This window comes from Capricornis sumatraensis, chromosome 6 (genome assembly GCF_032405125.1).
Source record: "Capricornis sumatraensis isolate serow.1 chromosome 6, serow.2, whole genome shotgun sequence".
Classification (NCBI taxonomy): Eukaryota; Metazoa; Chordata; class Mammalia; order Artiodactyla; family Bovidae; genus Capricornis; species Capricornis sumatraensis.
Genome location: NC_091074.1, coordinates 69,332,153 through 69,360,082, shown reverse-complemented (window position 1 = coordinate 69,360,082; position 27,930 = coordinate 69,332,153). Strand labels below are relative to the sequence as shown.

Sequence of the window (27,930 nt, the reverse complement as noted above, 5' to 3'; positions counted from 1 at the left end):
AGATACAGAAAGAGGTTGCTTTGCCTGAAGAAACAAAGGTAAAGCACGAAATAAGAGAGCCACCTCCAATACCTGAAAGACAATCATTTGGAAGGAGCAGGTAAGGGATGAAATATTTGTTAAGGGCTCACTAAGTGTCAAGAAATGTCTAAGAGTTCTGTGTTATTTCAAAGGCTAATATATCTGTTGAACATAATTTACATCGATAAACATTTATAAATGCCTAAAATTGTAATTTTCCGGCAATGAAAATTATCCCACAATGAAACAAGCTGTGTCATAAAATAGAAGACTTAGAACCAAAAACGAGTCAAGAATCAATCTGATTCAACCTCCTCATTTTATAGTAAAGAAAAGAGAGGCACAAAAGGTGAAATGATTTGCTTAAGGCTGTACAACTTCTAATGGGATACTGAAATTGATTCTGGCAGTAGATTTATTATCCTTTACTACTACTCAAGGCTGTGACTTACACGAACATTTACCATGAAATGTAACCCATATATTACATAACATTTGAATTGGAAGGTATTAAAGGTTCTAACCCTACTATTTTAACAATATGGAAAGAAACATTTATTTCACATACTTGTGGGAAGGGGCAGTTTTTTGACAAATGGCCACATTTGTCACAGTTTCTACAGGTAACATTTTTGTTGGCTGTATAGTATCGATGGGTCCATTTTCCAGATGATCTTTTATTACCTATCTGTGCCTAAGGGGAAAAAAGATCAAAAATTAAAATTATTTCACTCTGTTCAACAGAATTAACAATCATAATCTGCTCAATTTAGAAGCTAGCAACAGGGAACTTTATGTTCTTAAAGGAGTTAGAAAAATTTAAAAGGGTACCATGAAGACAGCTCTGCTTTTTGTTTGCCCATCTCTTATATTCTTTTACACTTCTCCATATGATTCCGTTTCTCTTTTATCTTACCCTGCTTACAGTTCAGGTCTAGTAAGGGTGCTGGTGCATCATTCAGACATCACAGTGGCATTCAGAGTCAAAGATATTGCTGACATATATCAATGTATACCACATTTCTCTGAATGAGAGGCTTGCTTAAATTTTTAGTTAGGCGTTGGTGTTTTTTATGATTTTGCCCTTTACAAACCGTAGACCCACCAAATACATTCCTTCTTTTGAACAGCCCAGAGTTAATCCCTACAAACTGGATTTTAACTTCTAAGAGAGAAAAAGGTAATGTCTTCCCCCTAGAGTCCTTTTAAGATCTATTCTTCCTACACTGATCCAATTCTGATGTCCCATATTCTAGCCAAAATCCAATATCATGCAAGAGAGTATTAGCGAAACATATGATATAGACTATCTAAAGGGGAAAAACTATGTCAACCATGCTTTTATCTTGTTTGGTTTAATTTTTGAAAAAAAGTTCATGTTTCACTTATTATCCTACTGAATTAGCCAAGTAGGTCTCAAAAGGAGACACAATATAATTATCTCTTAAAACTTTCCTTATACCAAACTGTAAAATTATTCTTTTCTAGCCATCTCTCACAATTAAGGCTAATAATTGAGAAAGACAAACACCTGCCACATCCTAAATATAGACTAACCATTTCCTTACACTGAAGAAGCAGTTATTTCCGGTGTTGATCTTGAGTGGTACCAGGCAAAATGGTTGAGAGGACTCATAGCAGAGAAGCAGCAAAAGGGATAGGGGACTAAATCATTATGGCAATTAACTGACTGGAGAAAATCAAGGCTTAACCATGCTTCTGAAAAATTCAACCATCCATAAACTAAAATTAAACTTTTTCTTACAAGATACTTGGACTGCTGCTACGTTTAAAAAGCTTATTAAGTCATCACAATGAAGTAAAAGGAAACTATGAATCAAAGGAAATTATTAACCTATTATTTATAACTTTGATTTTACCTCAATGTCTTTGTCACTGATGAACCAGTTCACATCATCTTCTCCTACAAAACAAATAAAACATGTTACTCAATCTTTACACCTTTAAAGCATTTGATTGACAATAATTATTCAATTTGTTAGTACTGATATTGAACTACAAAGGTATACTGAGAAATGTAAATCCCTTAACATCTTGACTCTGTTACTACTTCTGTGGCTCTGAAAATACTTAACCTCTCTTAATCTGTTTCCTTACCTGTGAAACGGGAGTAACAGTATTTTCCCTGTATAGTATACCTAAAAAATCAGATGAGATGTGTGAATCAGATGAGATATGTGAAAATGCTTTGAACATCATCAAACTGTAAATCTCTGAAGAGACCAAAAACCCAACAGCAGGCGCAAAAAAGAAATCTTATCTGAACTTCCCTTATCTGACTAAAGCCTGTTTCATGAGCTAGCTGCCACAGCCCCTTTCCCCAACTCAGAGGTCTCTAATCAGGAAAGTCACTGACCATGGGTACCAGGACATTCCTCCAAAATTGTGGCAAGACACACATCACAACCTTCTATCTTCGGAAGCTCTAAATTCTCCCTTCTGTTAAGTTGGTATACAAACTTTTACCCTTCAGCAAGTTACTCATTACTGAGTGCTTCCACCTTTGGTCTTTTCTCCTGTTACTCTCTCTACTGTCAGTTAATTCGCAGGCCTCCCCACCATTCAGACTCAAGTAGATAGAAGAAAGGTTTTTCCTTCCAATATCAGTATTAACTGTGTCCACCAGCTTCACATTGTAGTTAACTTCACTGTAACATTTTAAAAAGTTGGACTATGAATATTATCTCATGATTAGAGCTAGGAATTTAGCACTGTATTTTTTATAACATCAAAAATAGTGAAATAAGAGAGGTCAAATATCTAGCAGCTGGTGATCGGTTTAAAAATACAACGGTAAAAACTTAGTGGGGTGGGGAGCTCTACCTTTTCCTTTATCAGCTGTTTTCTTCTCCTTGCACTGCCCCTTTACAAACTTGCAAATGGTTGCTATTCCCTTAGTCCACCCATGGCCAAGGAGGAAGGGACATATGACTAATGCAGAAGCTAAGGTGTCAACAAAGGACTGAATGATTTTTTCTTCCCCTAAAGCAAAGTTAAGATTTCCTCCTTTCTCCTACCTACCCTTCTTTTCTATCTCAAAAAAAACCAAAACAAAACAAAATAAAAAACACAAATTGAGCTTGACTCTTCTTTGAAAGGAATTCTGAAGAGACATGAAGTAATCTACATTTTCCCAGGACCACCCTTATGGCAGAAAGTGAAGAAGAACTAAAGAGCCTCTTGAAAGAGGAGAGTGAAAAAGTTGGCTTAAAGCTCAACATTCAGAAAACTAAGATCATGACATCCGGTCCCAACACTTCATGGCAAATAGATGGGGAAACAGTGGCTGACTTTATTTTTCTGGGCTCCAAAATCACTGTGGATCATGACTGCAGCCAAGAAATTAAAAGACGCTTGCTCCTTGGAAGGAAAGTTATGACCAACCTAGACAGCATATTCAAAAGCAGAGACATTACTTTGCCGACTAAGGTCCATCTAGTCAAGGCTATGGTTTTTCCTGTGGTCATGTACGGATGTGAGAGTTGGACTGTGAAGAAAGCTGAGTGCCGAAGAATTGATGCTTTTGAACTGTGGTGTTGGAGAAGACTCTTGAGAGTCCCTTGGACTGCAAGGAGATCCAACCAGTCCATCCTAAAGGAGATGGGTCCTGGGTGTTCACTGGAAGGACTGATGTTGAAGCTGAAACTCCAATACTTTGGCCACCTGATGCAAAGAGATGACTCATTGGAAAAGACTCTGATGCTGGGAAAGGTTGAGGGCAGGAGGAGAAGGGGACGACAGAAGATGAGATGGCTGGATGGCATCACTGACACAATGGACATGAGTTTGGGTGGACTCTGGGAGTTGGTGATGGATAGGGAGGCCTGGCGTGCTGCGGTTCGTGGGGTCGCAAACAGTCAGACACGACTGAGCATCTGAACTGAACCAGGAGTAAGTGTCTAGAGATATATTTTTAAATAAAATACTTTTACTAAGAAAACCAAGAGGCTGCTTTACAAAAAGACCAATCCATAGGAGAGCAGAGATGCTGTACTGATGATTATTTTCTTTATAAAATTCGGAGGCTGCATCCATATACTGAGAGTGGAGAATACATAAAATAGCCGCAGCTTCTATTCCTTCATCATCACCATCCATGCTATTATTCTTTCATTCAAAGGATTCATCTAAGGAGCATGCTCTGCTGTAACTTTCAAAGCTGCCCTTTGTACCTCAAAGTCCTTCATCATTAAAAGTCAAAATGACCATTAAAAATCACTAATTACAAAACTGACTTAATACTGTCCTTAAAAAAAAAATGAACTCCTAAACCAAGGAAATGCAAAATAGCAACTGTTAATCAGCCCCAAACCCCAATAAATTTACACATGAAGAGAGAATATTGAAAAAAGGGAAGGTTTATGAGAGGGATCAGCTCTACTTAGATTGTTTTAACATAACTGTGGAATTCAACAATATCTAGGTTATATACTAACTTCTCCTCAACATGCTACAGAATATTCTTACTATAGAAAGTTGTCAACAAGTATACAAAATAGGCTTAAGTTACAAATGAAATCAGACTTCTTGGTGGTAAATGAAGTAAAGACATCACCAGGAACATACAAGTCAACTCTTGGCCCTACTCATGGTTCAGTTTTGATTCTATCCTGGTAATGACAGCTGACTCTTTTCCTATCCTGTTTGCTTCTTAACCTTAAATACAAACCTAATGGAAGCTTTTTCTAAGGGCAACTCATTAGAACTTCCACAGGCAGCCATTCTCCACTTCATTAAATTTTTGGTACAGATTTTGTCAGAAACCTGGGTTCCAGTCTTAACCCTATCTCTTATTTGTTATGTGCCAAAGGGCAGGTTATTTATCCTCTCTGGGTCTGTTTAATAACGAATTGGATTAAGTGGTATCTATGGTACCTTCTAGCATGGAGTTTCTGTGATTCTATCAACTTTTCATTCATTACTGGAATCCAATACACTATTACTTAAGTCTACATAACCTAAATCCTCCAGACTTTTGCAACCAATTCAGTGTCTTGCCTTAAAGACAATGTCCCACAGGGCCGAGGAGCACCCATCTTCTCTGTGTGTACTGTAACCACCACAGAATATAAAATGGGAGTGCCCTAAAGTGTAAAATTAGGACTGTCCTCAGTTCAGTTCAGTTGCTCAGTCGTGTCCGACTCTTTGCGACCCCATGAATCGCAGCACACCAGGCCTCCCTGTCCATCACCAACTCCCGGAGTTCACTCAGACTCACATCCATCGAGTCAGTCCTGCCATCCAGCCATCTCATCCTCGGTCGTCCCCTTCTCCTCTTGCCCCCAATCCCTCCCAGCATCAGAGTCTTTTCTTAGGAGTCATCTCTTCGCATCAGGTGGCCAAAGTACTGGAGTTTCAGCTTTAGCATCATTCCTTCCAAAGAAATCCCAGGGCTTATCTCCTTCAGAATGGACTGGGTGGATCTCCTTGCAGTCCAAGAGACTCTCAAGAGCCTTCTCCAACACCACAGTTCAAAAGCATCAATTCTTCGGTGCTCAGCTTTCTTCACAGTCCAACTCTCACATCCATACATGACCACAGGAAAAACCATAGCCTTGACTAGATGGACCTTAGTCGGCAAAGTAATGTTTCTGCTTTTGAATATGCTATCTAGGTTGGTCATAACTTTTCTTCCAAGGAGTGTCTTTTAATTTCACTGATGCCTAATTTCGACTCTTACCTACCTGTTAGCCTTCTCTTGCTAAGATCCGGGATTATGACTCTTTTCAGACTTTAGAATTATAATCAAAGCAATAGCTGGTAACTCTGTCTTTGCATTAAATGTGCTCAAGTTTAACAAACATGTATTGAAAGGTTACAATAAGCAAGGTGCTGTGAAAGTGAAAGTAAAGTAGCTCAGGTGTCTGACTCTTTGCGACCCCGTGGACTGTAGCCTACCAGGCTCGTCCCTCCATGGGATTCTCCAGGCAAGAATACTGGAGTGGGTTGCCATTTCCTTCTCCAGGGGATCTTCCCGACCCAGGGATCAAACCCTGGTCTCCAGCATTGCAGGCAGATGCTTTAACCTCTGAGGCACCAGGGAAACCCTTCCACCAGGGAAGGTGCTATCCTGCTGCTGCTGCTGCTGCTAAGTCGCTTCAGTCATGTCTGACTCTATGCAACCCCATAGACGGCAGCCCAGCAGGCTCCCCCATCCCTGGGATTCTCCAGGCAAGAACACTGGAGTGGGTTGCCATTTTCTTCTCCAATGCATGAAAGTGAAAAGTGAAAGAGAAGTCACTCAGTCGTGTCCAACTCTTAGCGAACCCATGGACTGCAGCCCACCAGGCTCCTCCATCCATGGGATTTTCCAGGCAAGAGTACTGGAGTGGGGTGCTACTGCCTTCTCCAGAAGGTGCTATAGGGTAAACAAAAATGAGTAAGAGCTTGTAACCTAGTTATAAGCTGAGTGCTGAAGAATTGATGCTTCTGAACTGTGGTGTTGGAGAAGACTCTTGAGAGTCCCTTGGACTGCAAAGAGATCCAAGCAGTCCATCCTAAAGGAAATCAGTCCTGAATATTCATTGGAAGGACTGATGCTGAAGCTGAAATTCCAATACTTTGACCACCTGATGCAAACTGACTCACTGGAAAAGACCCTGATGATGGGAAAGATTGAAGGCAGGAGGAGAAGGGGACAACAGAGGATGAGATGGTTGGATGGCATTACCAACTTGATGGACATGAGTTTGAGCAAGCTCCGGGAGTTGGTGATGGACAAGGAAGCCTGGTGTGCTGCAGTTCATGGGGTCGCAAAGAGTCGGACATGAATGGGCAACTGAACTGATTTACAATGCTGTGTTGATTTCTGCTGCACAGCAAAGTGAATAATCACTTATATGTGTGTATTTATCTCCTCTTTTTTAGATCCTTTTCCTATATAGATTACAGAGTACTGAGTAGAGTTCCCTGTGCTATACTGTAAGTCGTTATTAGTTATAGACTTTATATAGTGTCTGTATATCTCAATCCCAATCTCCCAAATTATCTGTCCCTCCACTGTCCCCCTTCAGTTCAGTTCAGTTCAGTTCAGTCGCTCAGTCGTGTCCGACTCTTTGCGACCCCATGAATCGCAGCACGCCAGGCCTCCCTGTTATCACTATCTCCCGGAGTTCACTTAGACTCACGTCCACTGAGTCCGTGATGCCATCCAGCCATCTTATCCTCTGTCGTCCCCTTCTCCTCCTGCCCTCAATCCCTCCCAGCATCAGAGTCTTTTCCAATGAGTCAATTCTTCTTATGAGGTGGCCGAAGTCCCCCTTGGTAATCATAAATTTGTTTTCTACTGCTATGACTCCTTCTGTTTTGTATATATGTTCATTTGTACCATTTTTTAAGATTTCACAAGTAAGTGATATCCTATGATATTTGTCTTTGTCTGATTTGGTTTACTTAGTATGATTATCTCTAGGTCCATCCATGTCACTGCAAATCGCCTTATTTCATTTTTATGGTTGAGTAATATTCCATTGTATATATGTACCATATCTTCTTTACCCATTCATTTGTCAATGGACATTTCCCTGCTTTCATGTCTTGGCTATTGTAAACACTGTTCCAATGAACATCTGAGGTGCATGTAACCTTTCAAATTGTTTTTTCCTGGATGCATGCCCAGCAGTAGGATTGCTGGATCGTATGGTAGTTCTATTTTTATTTTTTATTAATTATCTCCATCATGTTCTCCGTAGTGGTTGTACCAGTTTTGAAACTGTCAGTCTTTTAAACTTTAACCTTAGAATGGGTGTGAAGTAGTATTCATTATGACTTTAATGGTCATTACACTGATGAATACTGTGAATAAAAACAGTTTTGTTGCCTCTTTTCCGACCTGTACGCCTTTTGCTTTTTTTTTTTTAACCTCACTGTATTATACAGGACCTCCATTATGATCAGTGGTGACAGGAACTATAGGGGAAAATATATTTTTTCATAATCGAGCATTCTGTTTTGCTGTAGATCTTTCATAACAGGTTTAAGAAATTCCTTTCTAGTCCTAGTTTCCTGGGTTTTTAATATGAATGCGTGCTGAAATCTCAGTACCTTATCTGCATCAACTGAGATAGCCCATGGCTTTTCCTCTTTTTCTCTTAATACAGTAAACTACAGTGATTTCATTTTCAAATATTAAACCAATCTTGTATTCTGGGATTAACTCCACTTGGTTAGGATGTACTATTCTTTAAAATGTATTGCAGAATTCAATTTGCTATTATTTTATTAAGAATTTTTACATCTGTGTTCGTGAAGGATACTGATTTATACTTTCCTTAAAATGTCTGGTTTTGACATTGGTATAAAACTAGCCTCACAAGAGTTCAGAAGTGTTGGGAAGAGTTGGTATTATTTTTTTCTTAAATATCTGAAAGAATTCACCACTGAAGCCCTCTAGATTGGAGTTTTCCTTGTTTGTGAGACAAGAATTTTACTTGTAGAAGGTTTTAAAAGAGTAATTCTACTTTTCTTTTTTTTAGTAGATATGGAGCCATTCACATTTTCAGTTTCTTCTTGGGCCAGTTTTGATAATTTGTGACTTTCAAAAAATTTGTCAATTACTTCTAAATTGTAGAAATTATTGGCTTTAAGTTGTCCATAAGTCTCTTGCTCTTTTCCTTTGAATAATCTAATTTGTACTTACGCCCATCCAGTAAAGTTTTCATCTCAAATATGTATTTCAGTTCTAGAAGTTCCGTTTCTTTTTTATACCTTTCATTTCTCTTATTACATTTCTCTCTTCCTTTAAATTTCAGAGTACATTTTTAACAGCTGTTTTAAAGTCCCTGCTGCTAATTTCATATTCTCTGTCACTTCTAGGTTTGTATCACTTGACTGATTTTTCTCCTGGTTATGAGTGACATTTTCCTGCTTTCTTAAAGCCTAGTAATTCCCGCCTCCCTGCCCCCGCATGGATGCTACTAAGGTACACTGTTGAGTGTCTTGATTTTGTTTTCTTACTTTAAAAAGTGTGAGACTCTGTCTGACAAGCAGTTAAGCAACCTCCACATCAGGTGATCCTTTTGAGACTTTTAAAGCTTTGCTAGGGTGGTCCAGAGTAGCCTTTACTTAGGGTTAGAGTTTGAGTAAGCTCCAGGAGTTGGTGATGGACATGGAAGCCTGGCGTGATAAAGTCCATGGAGTCGCAGAGTCAGACATGACTGAGCGACTGAACTGAACTGAAGCCCTACTACCAAGATATATCTTCTGGGGTCTCTATTGAATGTCTCGGATGTTCAATACTGTCCAATCTGGCAAGCAAGAACTCAGGTAAGTTCTGGCAATTGTTCGGTAAGTTCTAGGAATTCTAGTCTCCAGTACTCTACTCCACAAATTACAGCTTCTTTAGTCTCTCTCAACTCTGATTTCTGTCTTCTCCTCTTAATGAGATGGCCACTACGCCTGGGTTCCCTTTCTTAGTATCACAATGCAGGTTGACTGTAAGGCGTATCTCATTCATTTCCACATTCTCAAGAATCATGGTCCTGTACTGCCTGTTGTTCAATGTCTGAAAATGTGTTATCTGTAGTTAAGTCAAACCACTAAAATTTTTCATTTCATTTTTTTGTTTCAAACTATTATATATTTCAGCTCTGTAACTTTCCTTTGCTTCATTTTTATATCTTCCATTTCTCTTATATGCCTCTTTCCCTTTAAACCTCCACATATTTATAATGTCTGTTTTAAAGTCCTTGTCTGCTAATTTCATCATCTCTTGTCAGGAGGGCAAGTCTGGTGTAAGTTAACAAAATATGGCTGGAAGGAAACATCTCAAGTAGGATTTTAAGTGATGAAGAACACGAGTAAAAAGAAAAGGCACAAGCAATGTAATGAAAGAGGTAAAAGGATACAGCAAACAATACAGTCTGATTGGAACAAAGTGCAGTGAAGTCGCTCAGTTGTGTCTGACTCTGCGACCCCATGGACTGTAGCCCACCAGGCTCTTCTGTCCATGGAATTTTCCAGGCAAGAATACTGGAGTGGGTTGCGATTTCCTTCTCCAGGGGATCTTCCTGACCCAGGGACCAAACATGGGTCTCCCACATTGCAGGCAGACACTTTACCATCTGAGTCACCTGGAAAGCCTGGAACAAAGGGTGTGATAATTCCTTTACTAAGAATTTTCACCTTTTTATACATACAAATATTGAGCATTAAAATATTGTTACTTACAGGAAGTTTTTCATTTCATTTTCATCTTTAACACATATGAGGACTTATGACTGTTAAATCTATTTTTCCAACTAAGAAATTTCCTATGTCCTTCCTTCATTAGTTTAACTTTAAAAATCTTGACTTCCTACTGTGTGGAGCACTCCAAGAAACAGTACAACAGGTCTCTTTCTGCCAGAGTAGTTACTCTTGAAAGCAGAGACAGTCCAACAGCATTACAGGATGCTTTTGTATTTCCTGTCTTCTGAAATAACCTTCAAAACAAAAAGGCAAACCCCAAAGAAAAGTGAACCCATAACCTTACACATTTTACACATTTTCTATTTCTGGAACTATTCTGCTATCTTTATTCTTCCCTCCCTCCTTTCTCTCCTTCCTTCTCTCTTTTTCTATCATGCATAAAGATAAACATCCTTCCTATTTATATGGGGATGGTGACTCACTGTCTGTAAATTGTTTTAAATATATATTATACCTTCAGAACAATCCTGTAAGTATGGTCACATAAATATTCATTTTTTAAATATGTGCTTGCTACAAAAAACAGCAATTGCTGCTTTTGTGATATGTAGTGCTAATGCAGCTATTTTTACCCATAAGACTATACTCAGGTTTTCAAAGGAACTAAGGAAGAGTTTGGGCTAAATTTCTGAGGAGTAAAGCCAATTCATGCTTCACTTCAATTATACCTAGCCTGCCTAAATTCTGATGGGCGGGAATAGGTGAAGATCATTTCTGTGCTGAGGAAGCAGCCACAATTACAGAGCTGGTTCTCTCTCTCTCTTTTTTAACAAAAGTTAAGATTTGTTAAAGTAGGAGTTAGTAAAACGTTTTTCCAAGGATCACCAAAGACTACTAAAGATTTCAGCTCAGCATATCCAGTTGGTTATTTCACTACAGGAGCCAGGCACTAAGAAAAATCTTCCCTTGAGTCTAATACCCTATAGTCCCTTCTTGCACGGAGGCCCATATGGTGCCTTACATAAAAAATTCTAGTAATCCTAATTTCTAATGTCTAAAATTTTAAGTCTCATTACATTTCAGTGAAAAGGTAAATATGTTTATGATTTTCTCTGCAAACAGTGGACCTGAATTTAATATTCAGCAAAAAGATATAAATACTGACTCTGCCACTACTAATTACTTAAGAATGTAAAATGCAACTTTCCTCAAAGTGTAAAATGTTTTCATTTAATGTAGTGTCAAGTTAATTCTGAACATATATTCACTGAAAATTTCTCATGTAAAAGACAATGTTGGAGACAGAAAGAGGACTAAGACATGATGCTTGCCTTGAAGAAACTTATCATGTATCTCTGGGCTAAAGAATCCAAAAAGCATTACTGTGTTCAGTAAATAACCACAACCATCTCATTTTTAAAAATATAGGATGATTTAATTAACATCAAGTCTTTAAAAAGATTGATGTGGAAGTCATTCAGTCGTGTCTGACTCTTTGCTGACCCCAAGAACTGTAGCCCTCCAGGTTCCCCTGTCCATGGAACTCTTCAGGCTGAAGTGGGTTGCCATTCCCTTCTCCAGGGGTTCTTTCTGACCTAGGGATCGAACCTGAGGCTCCTGCATTGGCAGGCAGGTTCTTTACCATCTGAACCACCAGGGAAGCCCCCAAATAGACTGAAAGTCCTCTATATTTGGGATATGTATTATTTAACAAGAAATACTCAATTCCTCCAGTTATCAATTAATTACCTTATGTTGACTGCATGATCAAAATAGTCTTCATACAATACTAAGTATTTAAGTTCTCTAACAACTGTTTTTTTCCTCCAAATATCTGTGAGTCTACAGACAGTCTCACAGATGGGGGCTGGGAAAAAAGAAACAATGGTTGCTATATATCTGTAATCCCTAAGGAACCAAGATTTTGGGCCTTCTCAACACCTTTTCTCCCTTGAAGTACAAACTATGACTCATATGACATGGCATTATTCAACTGGATATGCTGAACTGAAATCTTCTAGAATCTTTGGTGATCTCTGGAAAAACATTTTATTAACTCCTACTTTAACAAATCTTACACACTGAAATGTTTAAAATAAACAAACAAACCACAAAACATAAAGAAGATAAAACTGAGGTTAAGTAATTTGGTAGTTATACCACAAAAGACAAATCAACAACATTACATTTCTAATATATTGCCCAGACTCCCTTTTTACATACCTAATATTTTAAACTAAAAGGTCTTACTTTTTGTAATTTAACACTCCCAGTGCTTTCCCTTCTCTGTACTTTTGGTCATTTTATTCCCTTGATCTTCAACACCATCTCGCTCTTTGCCTAGTTTTCCACCTAACCCAGCCCAATTTCCATGACTATAAATTCTTTTTTCCTGCAGGGCTGCTTTCCTTCCAGAGGCTGGGGAAAACCCATTTCCTGGCCTTCACCAGCTTCTACAGGCTGTCTGCAACTTCCAAGCCAGCACAATCTCTCTCTCTCTCTTTTTTCCTTTCTTACTTTCTTCTGGGATCTAATTTCCCAAACCAAGGGTCGAACCTGGTCCCCTGGCAGTAAGAGCTGAGTCCTGACTACTGGATTGCCAGGGAACTCCTGTGATTATAACCTCGGAATATGACAGCTCAGTTCTTTATTCAGTACTTTTCTCATTTGACCTCTGTGAGCAGTTAGCAATTTTTTTGGCTTAAAGCACAACCTACTTTGCTAGTTCTTCTTCCCCTTGACAGCTTCTTCCTTCACTGGCCACGTAGTATATTACATTCTTTGTCCCAGGTTATGTCACACATGCCCACTGAGAGAACCACCAAATTTGTATTTCTAGACCAAATCTTATCTTCAGCTCCTGATCTATGGGATATTTGGATTAGATTTTGTACAGGTAACTCAAAATCATAATCACTAAAAGTAAATTCTTGACTTTTTCCCCATTCCTTGAGTTTCTCTCTTAAAAACAAATAACCCTACTTTTCCTCCTCGTAAGTTCTCAACAACTTAGTTTATTTTCCAAATCAAAACCTCAGCTCTTCTCTCTCACCTTTCAAATAGTTAGTTGTTCACCAAATCTATTCATAATAACTTCAGTGCCATTAGGTTGACCCAGAGACACTTAATTTCTCACCTAGAATTTCTATCCCTAGGAGCACAACCCATTCTGCCTTCCCTTCTTACCAGAATAATGTTTCTTTTTTTAGGGAGGCCTCCCCACCCCCACCCCAGGTATAACGGATATACATTAGTTTCAGGAATATAACAATTTGATATCTGTATATACTGTGAATGAAATAATGTTTCTAAAACATAAATGTGAAAACATTATGCCCTGAATGATCCCTCAATGCTTGCAGAATCAATGTAAAACTCCTCTGTGTGCCACACAGTACCTTCTAAGATCTGGTCCTCATCTATTTCTCTGGCTTCACCTTCTCAATTCCTGTGCTCCATCTATGCCTAGTAATTTCCCTAAAGTGTTCATGTCCTCTGCAACTTTGCTTATGCATGTATTCCTTGAAACACAAGCCAACTCCAATCTCAACCACTTGGAACTGGGGGACTTGGTCTTCAAGTCTCAAATCATGTGTTACCTCATCCACTGATGTCACCCTGATAACCTCTCAAAAGCAGAAATGATCACTCTCAAATTTGTAACATCCTGGATTTAACCTTAGCATTCTACCTTATCTTCCACACATCAAAGCATGATTGTGTATTCTTCCACACATCAAAGCATGATTGTGTATTTATCACAGGTACTCATGTTTATGGAATGAATTACCTAAATAACATTTCTTCTTTTGAATTCATTCTGTAGAATTATTTTCTCTTTCTCTTATAGTCTAAAGCAGGTTATTTGTATCTCTTAAGCTACTGAGAACATTTTGCATTAAAAAATATTTTATTTCCCTCACAAAGTCATAAGTTGTATTTATCCAGTTATCAGCACAACATCTTGCATACTTTGAATTACATTAGGAAAAAATTTAAAAGAAAAAGGAAACATTCATATGTACACTTATGTCAGTAAATACTGTTCTGGAGTACATAAGCCAATAGATAATTATATAGATTCTCACTGTATACATATAAAAGCTCAATAGGATAAATGATCAATGACTAAGGAAAAACTCTGGAATTTCTGTAGCACGCAACTCTAGAAACTAAAAAAGAAATTTATAAAATCACTTATCAAATAAAATTACTTGGCAAACACAGGATCCAAATGTAATATAAGATAATTGGACATTTATTGATAATCTTGCCTGTACCTACCCAGTATTCATGGATTAAAGATGACAGAGATAAAGCTGCAAGATATTTATGTTACATCCTTTCTTGAGTCTAACTCCACTATGCCAGAGTTCCCCCTGGGATCTTCTCACTTTTAATAAGCAACTGAACCAGCCACAAATAAAGTTACTATTCCCAACTTCATCAGTAGCATCTGTTATTTCAACGGAAACTTTTGAAATACACACGATGCCACATGCAAATCCCCTGAGGGCTGAGCCACTTTATTCACAAGCATTCTTCTCAAACTGCTCTTTATTTCTGTCTTAGTTTTCTCTTATTTATACTTTTCCATTTAATACTGGTCACAAAACCATTTCGTCATTAAATTTTTGCATTGTATAACTGGCAATCGTTTAAATAAAACAAATTTTAGTAAAAGAATTTGCAAGTTAGGCATCAAATTGTTCATCTTATTTTAAATCAAATTAAATTTACCAGAAATTTTATATTTTTAAGTGTGTGTCAGTGATAAATGGGGATTTAGCTTTTCTTTTTTTAGAGGTAGAGGAGGAAGAAGAAAGAGGAAATAAATACAGGTGCTTATGAACACAGAGCTCTTGCAAAGCATATCAGTCATATAAAGTCATATAAAGGCTTTTGTGTAACCCCAAAGATACAGACAGACAGACAGACACACACACACACAGAATTCTCTCTCACTCCCATTCTTGCCCACTCCCAAGGATTTAGAAAATAAACCACCTGTTTAAGAAATATTTGTTTAGAAACAAAAGATGCCTCAAATTACACTAACAAGAACAGAAAGGAAAAACTATCAACAGAAACGGTAAACATAGTCAGAGTATGCAAGTTGTTTTTTGTTCTTAAGTATCTACTATGGTGCCTATTCCTAACTTTCACCCTTTTCTGTCCAAAAGGCAAAATATACAATATGGACACTTGAAACATTTGTAAATGACAAGCACACAACATTCAAATTTAATGAAGAGGCTACTTTTTAAAAGGTATTTTAGGTTTCTAGAGACAATTTAAAGGCTACATAAATTTGGTATCAACCTGCTGGTAAAATTTTAATACCAATCTGGAAGCTATATTCTTTCAACCATCCTTCTATTTAACACTTCTTTGTCTACTTTCCAAATCCTTTTTCTTTATCTATCATTAACCTTGTATGTGAGCATATGTATGGTTTTCAATGTCTGATTCTCTCTTCACTTTCTCCTTGGTGAAGTAAGTCACTTCAAAACAATTCATTTTTATTATTTTGGGGGCTGATACAGTCTTCAAATCTCTCTCCAGATCTTAAGACCAAATATGTCCAGGCTTATAATTGTTTATAAGATATATCACATTTATATTACAGTCATTGTAAATAAAACATATCCAAAGCAAAACTCATTTTTACACCACCACTTGAAACTGGCTCAAAATGCCTCTCTGCTGTTGTTAATGACTCAGAATGTAGGTTTATTTCCATCTTAAGCCAATGCTTCATCCCGTTATCCAGTCAGGCCAGGTCTTAAATTCTACAGCATATTCCTTTACAATGTCTTTCTAAGCCAATATTCCAGTTTCCTTCCAGTTATCACCATACATTCACCACCTCAGATCTAGGATTGTTGAACTGTCCCTGTCCCTTCAACTTCAGATGATCCATACCAGCTTTCTCTTTAAATATGTAATTTCCCATTTTATTGCTAATTTTTATCATGAAATACAGGCACATGGTTTTAAAAACTCCAATAATACTAAAAAAGTGTAAAAGAAAAAAAACAGCAGTTCTCTTCTGTGCTGAGAGGAAAGTGCTGAGCCCATTCCTGTGCTAAGCCCACTCCTCAGAGGCAGTTTTAGTTCTATTTCTTTTGATATTTACCTGTACACTTCTAAATAATGTTCATTCTGATATTTATGGATTTATCTATTTCATGTGTTAATATCTAAATTCCTAATAAAGTAAAAGAGGATTCAGCTTTCTAATAACAATCTATCTGAATTTCTTTTTCCTCCATCTCCCCTCTCAGGTCAATATTCGGTTTATATAGTAGTACACTGAGCTTCCCTGGTGGCTCAGTGGTAAAGAATCCACCTGCCAGTGCAGGAAATGTGGGTTGGATCCCTGGGTCGGGAAAATCCCGTGAAGGAAATGGCAACCCACTCCAGTGTTCTTGCTTGGGAAATCCCATGGACAGAGGAGCCTGGCAGACCACAGTCCATGGAGTCAGAAGAGTTGGACATGGCTTAGAGACTAAACACCACCACCACCAGTGATACATTGTTTCTCCTCTTATACAATTCTTTAATTTTCCTGTTTAACACCAGCCTAGTTGTTTCATTTACATAATCTGAAAAGTCTACTTACTACCATGACAGCCACTAGCACCTCATCTCTCTATTAGGCTAATATTTAGCTATCTTTATATCTCCAGTATTGGGGCAGTTAGTTATCTTCAATATCTCCAGTATTATGGGCTTCCCTGGTGGCTCAGAGTGTTGCTAGTGGTAAAAAACCAGTCTGCTAATACAGGAGACATAAGAGACACGGGTTCGATCCCTAGATTGGGAAGATTCCATGGAAGAGGGCATGGCAACCCACTCCAATATTCTTGCCTGGAGAATTCCATGGACAGAGGAGCCTGGCAGGCTACAGCCCCCAGAGTTGCAAAGAGTCAGACACAACTGAAGCAACTTAGCACACAGGCACAAGAAAAATAGTCATTAACATTAATCATCTGGGTCCAACAGACCCTTTAATAATTGAAGTCATTTCACAAATAAAAAGTGATAATGAAAAACAATATGATCAGAAATCTTAAGAAGAATTTACACATGGCAAATCCAAATTATTATTTTATATATTCCTATTTTTGAAGTTAAATATACCTGAAATGTATAACATCCTGGAATACAACTAACTGCTAGTCAGTTGTCATGTATGAACTTGGAGCACAACCATTTTGTAAATAATTAACACCACATTTCAAATATGTCTCTTTGTTCCATAATTACAAAATATTTTTACTTTTTGATTTATAAACACCAATTAGAATGACCAATCCAGTTATTTTTTTTCACTTCCATATTATCTATTTCCTTCCAATCACCCCTGTATACACATATGCCTTCAGCATCTGTCCATCTGAAACAAACCATATCAAATGAATTTTGGTACACAAGTATCATAAAATGTGAAATAATACTGCCACACATCCCCTTATCAAAGCTGGATGGTACAGATTCTTGCATAAAATACTGTGTAGCAAAGAACTTCCTGCTGTTTGAATGACTAAATGAGAATACTCTATTTCCTTTCTGCATTTAAAAGGTCAAGTTCATCACATTATTAAAGTCTAGATACTACAACTTGTCTCTTTGCGTTCATGTTCTGATTCATCTAATAACTGTGAAATGTCTTTGTTAATTTTCTTTTATTTGCCAGTTTGGGCAGAAAATGTAAAATTCTGGATTTTTTTAACTTTGTTCAATGAAAGCTAAAAAAAAAAAGTAACTTCAGACTTCTTTTATACATTCATGAAAGATAATGCAGTACTCTAGGCATCAAAATAAGGAAACTGAAGGATGATCAAACAGTGAAGATTTATCTCACTATTACATAATCATTCTAGGCAATTCCCTCATTCTGCTATTTTTAATTAGTTTAACTTTTTTTTTAATGCATAGTTGGAATAATTGATGAGTATGATAAAATTATTCTTAGAATGATGAAATAGTAAAATGCTTTAAGATATGGCAAAAATAAGATCACTAGGATTCTATGATGTATCTTAGATTTACAAAAAGAACCAATGGACCCATTTAGTAATTCTGGGATAGAATGAGTTTTAGTCTATTAAGAAAAGTAAATTTTTTCTCTGTTCTCTGGAAGGTCTCTAAGAAAGAATAAAAGTTATGAAATATACATTCTCAGAAATAGTTAAAAATGCTCATAAAAGAAACAAACTAAAACCAGGTCTAATGAACCTGCTGGTATACTGAGGGTTAAACTAAACATTATTCTCAACTCTTACAATAATAAACATTATTCATTCAATAAATACTTATTTACTACCATATTGAGGCACCATTCTGGTCCTTGAGCTAAATAAACAAAATAGAGATTGCTGCCCCCATAAAACTTAAATTCTAGTGTCCCTCTAGGGTAGAGAAACAATAAACAACAAACATAACAAGTAAATGATATATGTTAGTAATAAATGCTTTTGAAAAAAGAAAAAGTAGAGCATGGTAATGGGAATTGGTAGTATTGGATATAAATTAAATTTTACATAAGGTGGACAGAATAGATCTCATTGATATTTAAGCAAAAACCTAAAGAAAGGAGACCACGGAATTAGCCATGCAATTCTGGGATATCCCAGGCAGTAGGAACAGACAAAGCAGTCCTTAAAGCAAGTATATTCTTGGTTGTGGTTGATGAACAGCAGGGAGGCCAGTGTGGTTAGAGCAGTAAAGCAGGGGGAAAGTGAAATCGCTCAGTCGTGTCCGACTCTTTGTAACCCCATGGACTGTAGCCTACCAGGCTCCTCCATCCATGGGATTTCCCAGGCAAGAGTACTGGAGTGGGGTGCCATTGCCTTCTCCAGGGGATCTTCCTGACCCAGGGATCAAACCCTGGTCTCCCGCACTGCAGGCAGACTCTTTACTGTCTGAGCCACCAGGGAAGCCCAAAGTAGGGGGAGGTGAGGTCAAAGAAGTACAGGGTTGCCAGTTTATGGAGGGCCTTGCAGGCTTTATAAAGATACTTGCTTTTATTCTAAGTGACATGGGAAGTCATGGAGGATTTTGAGCAGAGGAATGATATGATTTGACTGACAATTTAAAGAATCATTCTGTTAAGATTAAAAAGTGAAGGCAAGTAAAGAAGTAGGGAGACCAATTAGGTGGTGATTGAAACAATTCAGTCAAGTAATGATGATAACCTCTGACCAGGATGGCAGCATAAGATGTGCTGAGAACTGAAGGAATTCTGAATATATTCTGAAGGTAGAGTCAATGAGATTTCCTAATCAACTGGATGCGAATGTAAGAAAAGACCAGAGTCAAGGATGACTCCCACTCCAAGCAACTAAAAGGGTACAGTTGATGCAACTAAAACCTGTAGATGAAGATGCTTATGAGGAAAGATGAATTTCATTTTGAACAGATTGGATTTTTGATACTTATTAAACATCCAAATTACAATACTGAATAGGCTACTGGATATACCAGTCTTAAGTTTGATAGACCTGAACTGGAAATATAAAGTTGTTGATTATGGCATGGAGACAGGACTGGGTGACTGCACCAAGGGAATGAGTATAGGAAAAGAATAAAAAAGGAGCAAGGATTTAGAAGCAGTCATCAGTGAGGTGGGAGGAAACCTGTTGGGAGGAAGAGTAAATCTCCTGTAAGCCAGCTAAAGAAAATGTATCCGAGAAGAGGTGCTGTCAATTATGGGGAATGCCATGATAGAACAGGGTTAAGATAAAGGTTGAGAGCTGACTCTTGTAATTATTAGCAAATTACTGTTCATCTTGATAAGAGAAGTTTGAATAAAGCACTGAGGCAAAAACTCTACTGAACTGAAGAGAAGTGGAGGAGAGAGACTCAAGGCAGAAAACAGAGACAACTGTGTGAGCAGTCGGACTATAAAATACTCATCTAAAACATGGTAACTTATTACTTTAAAACTTTTACCATCTAATGACCACCAGGTGACTCAGTATGTGGAGGAGAATTTGGATATCACATGGAAGACAAGCCCCATAAGCTACCCAAGTTTTGATTTAGCTTCAGAAAGATTACTGACAGAATTGTCTTTAAATCCAAAACACAAATATTCACCTATGGACCTACAATAACTATTACTCAAAACTGAGATGGCTGGAGAACAGCAAGAAGTTATGGAGATATTATTATGTATATATTATTACAAAAAACTTTGAATTAAAAAGAAAACAAAATTTAAAAACCTATTTTAGTTGTTAATACTTTTATTCCCCATTGTTTTTAGGATAGATAATACTTAAAAACAAATGTTCATCTTGAGTTTTGAGGAAATGCTAATGTGCATTATCTCCAACAAAGAAAACACGCACAATACATAAAGAATGTTCCTTTCCAAATTCCACTAACAGACCCTTCCAGAGAAAGAAAATCCAGATCCTTTTTAAAAAACACAGAAAAGCTCAGTGCTCTGTGATGACCTGGAGAGGTGGAATAGTGGTGTGGGAAGGAGGCTCAAGAGGGAGAGGAATATATGTATACATATAGCTGATTCATGACACTGTACAGTAAGAAACTAAAACAACATTGTAAAGAAATATTCCAATAAAAAATATAGAACATAAGAACAGCTAATACATAAAGAGCTTATTCTATGCTAGCTGCTGTATTAAGCATTTTTACACATTTTTTTTCCTAGTTTAACCCTCACAACAATCTTATAGAGGCAGCTATTATTATTTTCACTACACAGATGAAAAAAGGTGAGGTTTATGTGAGTTTTTAAATAATTTGTCTAGTGCCACAAAACTTGTAAGTGGCAGACCAGAGGCTTACTTCTAAACCATACTTTTAACCAACATGCTCTTATCATCCCCTAAATTATTTTTATGATGAATCTCTGGTTTATTTGGTAATAAAACTGTTACCAAAATCCCTACAATATTATCATTTTATCATGTAGCACATAGCAATCAACGTGAAAACAACTTGCACTCTTCCACTTTTTAATACAGGACTGTATTCTGAGAGGAATAATGGTATTATCTGAAGAACAATGCTGGTCCTTTATAAAATTTGATAGAAATAATGTCCCAGCTTTCCAGTTATGGTCTGTAAGGGGGCAGGAACCATTTTCTTATCACAGTACCACTTGTACCTCTATAGCCCTAATGGTGTCTGGCACATAGTAGAAAGTCATAAATATTATTTAATGAATAAAATTGGAAAAACCAAGTGATCCCTAAAAAAAGATGTCATCTGTTTTATTGATCTTTAAAAATTAACTGAGATCTATCCATGGCATTGGTTAGCTCTTCTATTTACATGTAAGCATCAACTAATGAGTATCTGATTAATTCATAGCTTGCTCAACTAGCTATGAAATAGATTTTGATTTTTAAAAAATTACAGCCAAAAAGAACAATGTAGCTTTTTATAGGCCAAAGGATCTGAACAGATCCTCCCCCAGAATCTGGTCTAAACTTATAATGCCACAATCTACTTGCAGTAGGATCAATACTGAAAAAAAAAGAGAAGAAGAAAAGACAAGGAATAGAAAACAGTGAGAGAAGAAAAAGTTAGAAAATAACAAAAGAAAAAGGTAAAGAAAGAAATCATTCTTTTCCCAGATTTACTGAGGTATAACTGACAAGAAAGAAATAATCTTTTAAAAATACCCATCTTAGAATAAAAGAGAAGCAGTTTATTGTGCATGTAAACATCAGATATGAATTGAAATCTAGGTTCTTCCAAACGTACTGAATAATTTTGTGTTAATCATTTTAATTCTCAACTTCATTTTCTCATTTGTGAGCATGAACCTAGCCCCTGAATGACCTTTTAAAATAAATTCTTACTTTTCTCTCTCAGGAACCAACTCAAATGGTACCTGCTTGCTCAAAGTCCTTGTCAGAAACCAATCCTTCTGGATTATTTTCTCTATGAATTCTAGTGTTTTACAAAATCTCCATAAATTCCCATCCACACTAGACAGCTGGATACACTTAAGAAAGTTTTGATAATAAAATCTTCTTTAAAACTAAATCCTAAACTTGTAAAAAGAAATACGAATTAGCAACATATGTGAAATATTTGTTAGAAACGTACACAGTTCATGCCCCCTGGGAATACACACTACTCTCCACCTCAGAAAGACCATACTATTTATATATAATCTCTATGCAGTATGCACTATTGAGGCCTACTAGGCAGGGTTAAAGTGGGATTTTCAACAGGACTCACAAGTCCTGAGATTAAATACACATGAATTAAGGATGTTTAATCCAATTTAAGATACCATCTTTTCATATTTAAAGCAGCTTCCCTTAAACAGGAAAAATACAAAATACATGAGCTGGCTCTGACAGCAAAGCTCCTGCAGAGGTTAGTAAAGGTCCAGTTTTTTTTAACCATTTAAACATATACTGTGTTTACTTTCATTTCCAAAACATATATGTCCTGTTAAAACCAAAATACTTTAATGAAGTAAAAAAGCTATATATATATATAAACAGAAATTTAGCAGATTTCAAAACTTAACAAACATCATTGCTTACATATAATTAGGACTAGCTACATAAAATGAGAAGGCATAGGTTTTTTAGAGTGTGTGTATAAACACACATAAATCTGTATACACACAGAGGAAACAGTTAAACAGTTTCTACCTGTTTTTGTGTACTCCCTTTCAGATATTGTTCCCCTAGAGTCTTGGCCTCTGTTGCTTTCTAACTTGAATTCACAAAACTCAATGGCTCGTGGTTTTCAAAGCTTAGGGCTACGTTTGCAGAACAAAGTCGCTTTCTCTCTCTCTGTTTTTTTTGGTGGGTACAAGTATGGGGACCACAGGAACAGTTAAATTCATGGCATGGCTGGTCTACCACACAGTCGGGGGAATTTTTTAAATAGAGCCTGTCACTCTCTTGGCCCATCAATGGGATTTCCTTCTCAAACTGCTGATTCGTTCAGGTACACAACAGAGGAAATTTCAGTTAACCTTTGTTTCACCCCAGGGAAAAATCTGTCTGAAAGTATAAAATGAATAGATTAAAAAAAAAAAAAATAAGCAGCTCAGCCACAGGGCCATTCTCCTAGTGTTCACTGCAGCTTAAGTTAAACAGTAAAAAGGGACAGCGGAATGTTTCATTCCCAGTGGAAAATCTGAGCACAATATAGGACTTGGAGATCAGTAGGTCACAATTTATTTTGATGACTAAACCAAACCAACTGTCCTTTTTCTGTTTAATAAACTTGAAAAATTCCCCTTCTGATAATTTTATGAATCAGTTATTTTTTCATATCACCATTACCCTACAATTTGACTGAGGTGCCTATAACAAAGTTTGAATCCTCAATTTTTTTAAAACAATGAAAAAGTAACTCAAGAATAAAGTAGTATAATGGGGAGAAGGGGAAAGCAGGGATAGAATAAATCAGCTTCTTATTAAATTTTGTTGTTTTAAAATAAAAATTCAAGTGGGTAAGGGCAAAAAAAGGAGACCATTTTTCCATTATAAAGTTCTCTGTTTTCAAACAATGGGAGTATTTGGAAAAGCTACAGTAAGATTTAGATGCGAAATCTTGTGGTGAGGAATAAAAACAAAGAAAACAACATAAAATTTGTTTCCCCAGAAATTAAGATAATTCAGAATTTATATATATATAGACATATAAAATTATAAAAATACTTTTAAAAAATATAAATTTTAGGATGGGGAGGATATACATACACTGGCTACCTAGTCTTCCTTTCTCGCAAATGATTTCTGAACCTCATGGAACAGAAAAAGCATTGTTCTATCGATACTTTTTATACATATTATCATGTACAATTCCTATACATTAGCTATAAACAGCACAGCTATTAAAAACGATAGCAGGATACACTTTGCCTCTGGGACTAACGTCATGACTCAAGGCCTTCTTGCTTAAATTTTCTTACCATCTTTTTTTGAAAACATTTTGGGGGTGATAAAATACAACGTAATATTTACCATCTTAGCCATTTCTAAGTGTACAGTAGACATTAAGTACATATTATTGTGCAACCATCACTACCCATCTCCAGAACTTTTTTAATCTTGCAAAAGTGAAACTCTATACCCATCAAACAATGTTTTATCGATTTTTGATGGAGAAATTGGAAAATATGTTCTTGTTTTACTAACAAGTTGTCTGCTCCTGAAAGTGCAGCTGATGCTCATATCACAATTCATTCAGAAGAGACTGGAAATAAGATGGTTATCGCACATCTTGCTCAAAAGGGTTAAGACAGAAGAGAGAGACTTAAAACGTGGAAGGAAAGTGGAACCCTGTGACCTTAGGAAATACTGGATTAAAGACAAAGTGGATGTCTTTATTACAAAGCAAGACTTTAAATACAGACTATTAAAGAACATTTACTTATATTTGCACATTTTAATAACGAAAAGAAATCATAATTCGTCTCTTTTGTCAAAGAGTTCTCTTAGCATTCTTAGCCTAGGAAACAGAAACAGCTAGATAAGTAGATCGGTTACTGGGAACTGAGGGGTAATTATCACTAAATGTCTATGTGAGATTAAGTACAATTACATGTGGTAAGAGATATATTTAAAGGCCTATAGGAGGACTTCTCTGGTGGTCCAGAGGTTAAGAATCTGCCTTCCAATGCAGGGGACACAGGTTCAATCCCTGGTTGGGGAACTACAAAGTTACATGCTGTGGGGCAACTAGTGCAGCTCACGTGCTGCAGCAAAGACCCAGAACAGCATGACTGAATCAATGAATAAATAAGTCAACAAATACCTAGAGGATATTTTACCAGTTTTTTCTGAAAAAAAAGTGAAAGTGAAAGTCAGTCAGTCGTGTCCGACTCTTTGCAACCCCATGGACTATGTAGTCCCTGGAATTCTCCAGGTCAGAATACTGGAGTTGGTAGCCTTTCCCTTCTCCAGATCTTTCCAACCCAGGGATTGAACCCAGGTCTCCAGCACTGCAGGCAGACTCTTTACCTACCAGCTTGACATCATATATAAGTAAAGCCCTCCGTACTCTGTGTAACAGTCTGTAGTTACTGTTCTCTACAGAAACAAAAATACAAGTCTGCTCTGTTCTTTGTTTTTACAACAGCATTTCTAATGGAAAATGCTCTGAAATGAACCCTGGTGGCTCACTGGTAAGGAGACCATATTTGATCCCTACATCAGGAACATCCCCTGGAGAAGGAAATGGCAACCCACTCCAGTATTCTTGCCTGGAGAATCCCCATGGACAGAGGAGCCTGGCGGGCTACAGTCCATGGGGTCATAAGGAGTCGGACATGATGGAGCAGACACATTCTCTTACATAACTTTAATACAAATATAAAAAATCAGGAGAAAAACAGTTATACAGCAGTGTCATCAAATTTAGATTTGTTTGGATTTTGCCAATTGGGGTCACAAAGAGTCAGACATAACTGAGCAACTAACACACAGAAAGACAAAAATATAAGTCTGCTCTGTTCTTTGGTTTTACAACAGCATTCTAATGGTAAATGCTCATAAATGAACCCATCAGAAACACTAAAAACAAAAATAAAATAATATAAAAGTTATTTTAAGAAACACCAAGATTAAAAAGTATGTTAAAATGGCAGGAATCCATGGGAGATAACATTCCATGGTTAAGAAGATTCCATACAGCAGACTCAATGAATTAATAGACTGATAGAAAAGTAACAATACTTCGGCAGTCTGGATCATAACGTCCAAATAAACAGGTGATAAAAATTCAAGAGAACTCAAGTAAGATTTATGAGCCAGGGGTGGGATGGGATTAAAGGTGGATAAGATGGAAGCAGCTGGTGGCAGTGGTGGTAATAGAAATAACACAGCAAAAGCAAGCATTTAAATAACTTCTTAGAATGTTCTATCAACTCTGGAAAAGAATGCATATTCTGCTACTGGGTTTTGTGGTCTATATGTGCCCATTAGATCAAGGTGGGTGATAGTATCATTCTGAACTATGTCCTTATCCTTTTTTGATGGAGTGTAGTTGATTTACAACACTGTGTTATATCCTTATTCTTAATCTAGCATTTCGATCAATTACTGAGAAATGGGGTAGGTATCAATAAATCTGATTATGACGGTAGACTTCTCTTACTCCCTTTAATCCTGTCAAATTTTGCTGTATCTATTTCGAAGATTTGTTTGATTTTTGTGCCTTTCCTGATGACTTGATCCTTTAATTTTCCTGAAATGTCTTTTTCTCTAATACTACTCTTTGTTTCAGAAGTCTACTTATCTGGTATTAATATGACCACTACAATTTTCACGTGCTTACTTTAAGCATGTTACATCTTTTGTCGTCCCTGTATTTATAAACATTTCTCATGTTTGGTTTTTAACAATTTGACTGAGTCTCTTGAACATATTCAATTTTATTTTTCACCAATTTAGGCAGTTCTTTCCCATTATATTTTTTTCTGCCCATTTTCATTCTTCTTTCCTTCTGAGACAGCAATGACACTTTTTATATTGTTTTTAATCTTTTATTGTTTCATAATTCCCTCAGGTTCTGCTTTTTAAAATTTATTTTCAGAATATTTTTTGTCTCTGTTTTACAGACTAGATAATTTTGGTCTTCAAGTTCCTTGACATTTTCAATCTGTTATTAAGCTCATCCAGTTAACTTCTGTATGTCAGATAATGTATCTAACATCCTTGAACACAATCAATATGACTTCTTTAAAATCTCTGTCTGCTAATTTCAACACTTGGGTCATCCCAGAGTCAGTGTTCATTAATTGCCTTTACTTAAGTATGCATGGAACAACAGACTGGTTCCAAATAGGAAAAGGAGTATGTCAAGGCTATATATTGTCACCCTGCTTATGTAACTTATATGCAGAGTGCACCATGAGAAACGCTGGGCTGGAAGAAGCACAAGCTGGAATCAAGATTGCTGGGAGAAATATCAATAACCTCAGATATGCAGATGACACCACCCTTATGGCAGAAAGTGAAGAAGAACTAAAGGGCTTCTTGATGAAAGTGAAAGAAGAGAGTAAAAAAGTTGGCTTAAAGCTTAACATTCAGAAAACTAAGATCATGGCATCCGGTCCCAACACTTCATGGCAAATAGATGGGGAAATAGTGGCTGACTTTATTTTTCTGGGCTCACTGCAGATGGTCACTGCAGCCATGAAATTAAAAGACGCTTGCTCCTTGGAAGGAAAATTATGACCAACCTAGACAGCATATTAAAAAGCAGAGATATCACTTTGCCAACAAAGGTCTGTCTAGCCAAGGCTATGGTTTTTCTAGTGATCATGTATGGATGTGAGAGTTGGACTATAAAGAAAGCTGAGCGCTGAAGAATTGATGCTTTTGAATTGCAGTGTTGGAGAAGACTCTTGAGAGTCCCGTGGACTGCAAGGAGATCCCACCAGTCCATCCTAAAGGAGATGGGTCCTGGGTGTTCACTGGAAGGACTGATGTGGAAGTTGAAACTCCAATACTTTGGCCACCTGATGCGAAGAGCAGACTCACTGGAAAAGACCTTGATGCTGGGAAAGACTGAGGGCAGGAGGAGAAGGGGAAGACAGAGGATGAGATGGTTGGATGGCATCACCAACTCAAAGGACATGGGTTTTGGTGGACTCCAGGAGTTGGTGATGGACAGAGAGGCCTGGCGTGCTGCAGTTCATGGGGTCGCAAAGAGTCAGACACGACTGAACGACTGAACTGAAGTATGCATGAAATTCTTCAGTTTCTCCATTTGTCTGGTGATTTTGGATGGTATCCT

At 37.1% G+C, this 27,930-nt stretch overlaps 1 protein-coding gene across 1 annotated transcript in view; it reads right to left on the bottom strand.

The window, feature by feature from the left end:
• The window catches only part of ZCCHC7 (zinc finger CCHC-type containing 7), a 248,063-nt gene that overhangs the window by 59,789 nt on the left and 160,344 nt on the right, over window positions 1-27,930 (bottom strand). The window contains exons 3-4 of the mRNA XM_068974380.1: window positions 1,902-1,945; window positions 590-715 (exon numbers count right to left, since the gene is read on the bottom strand). Of these exons, the coding sequence (XP_068830481.1) occupies window positions 590-715; window positions 1,902-1,945 (170 nt within the window). The remainder of the gene's footprint in view (window positions 1-589; window positions 716-1,901; window positions 1,946-27,930) is intronic.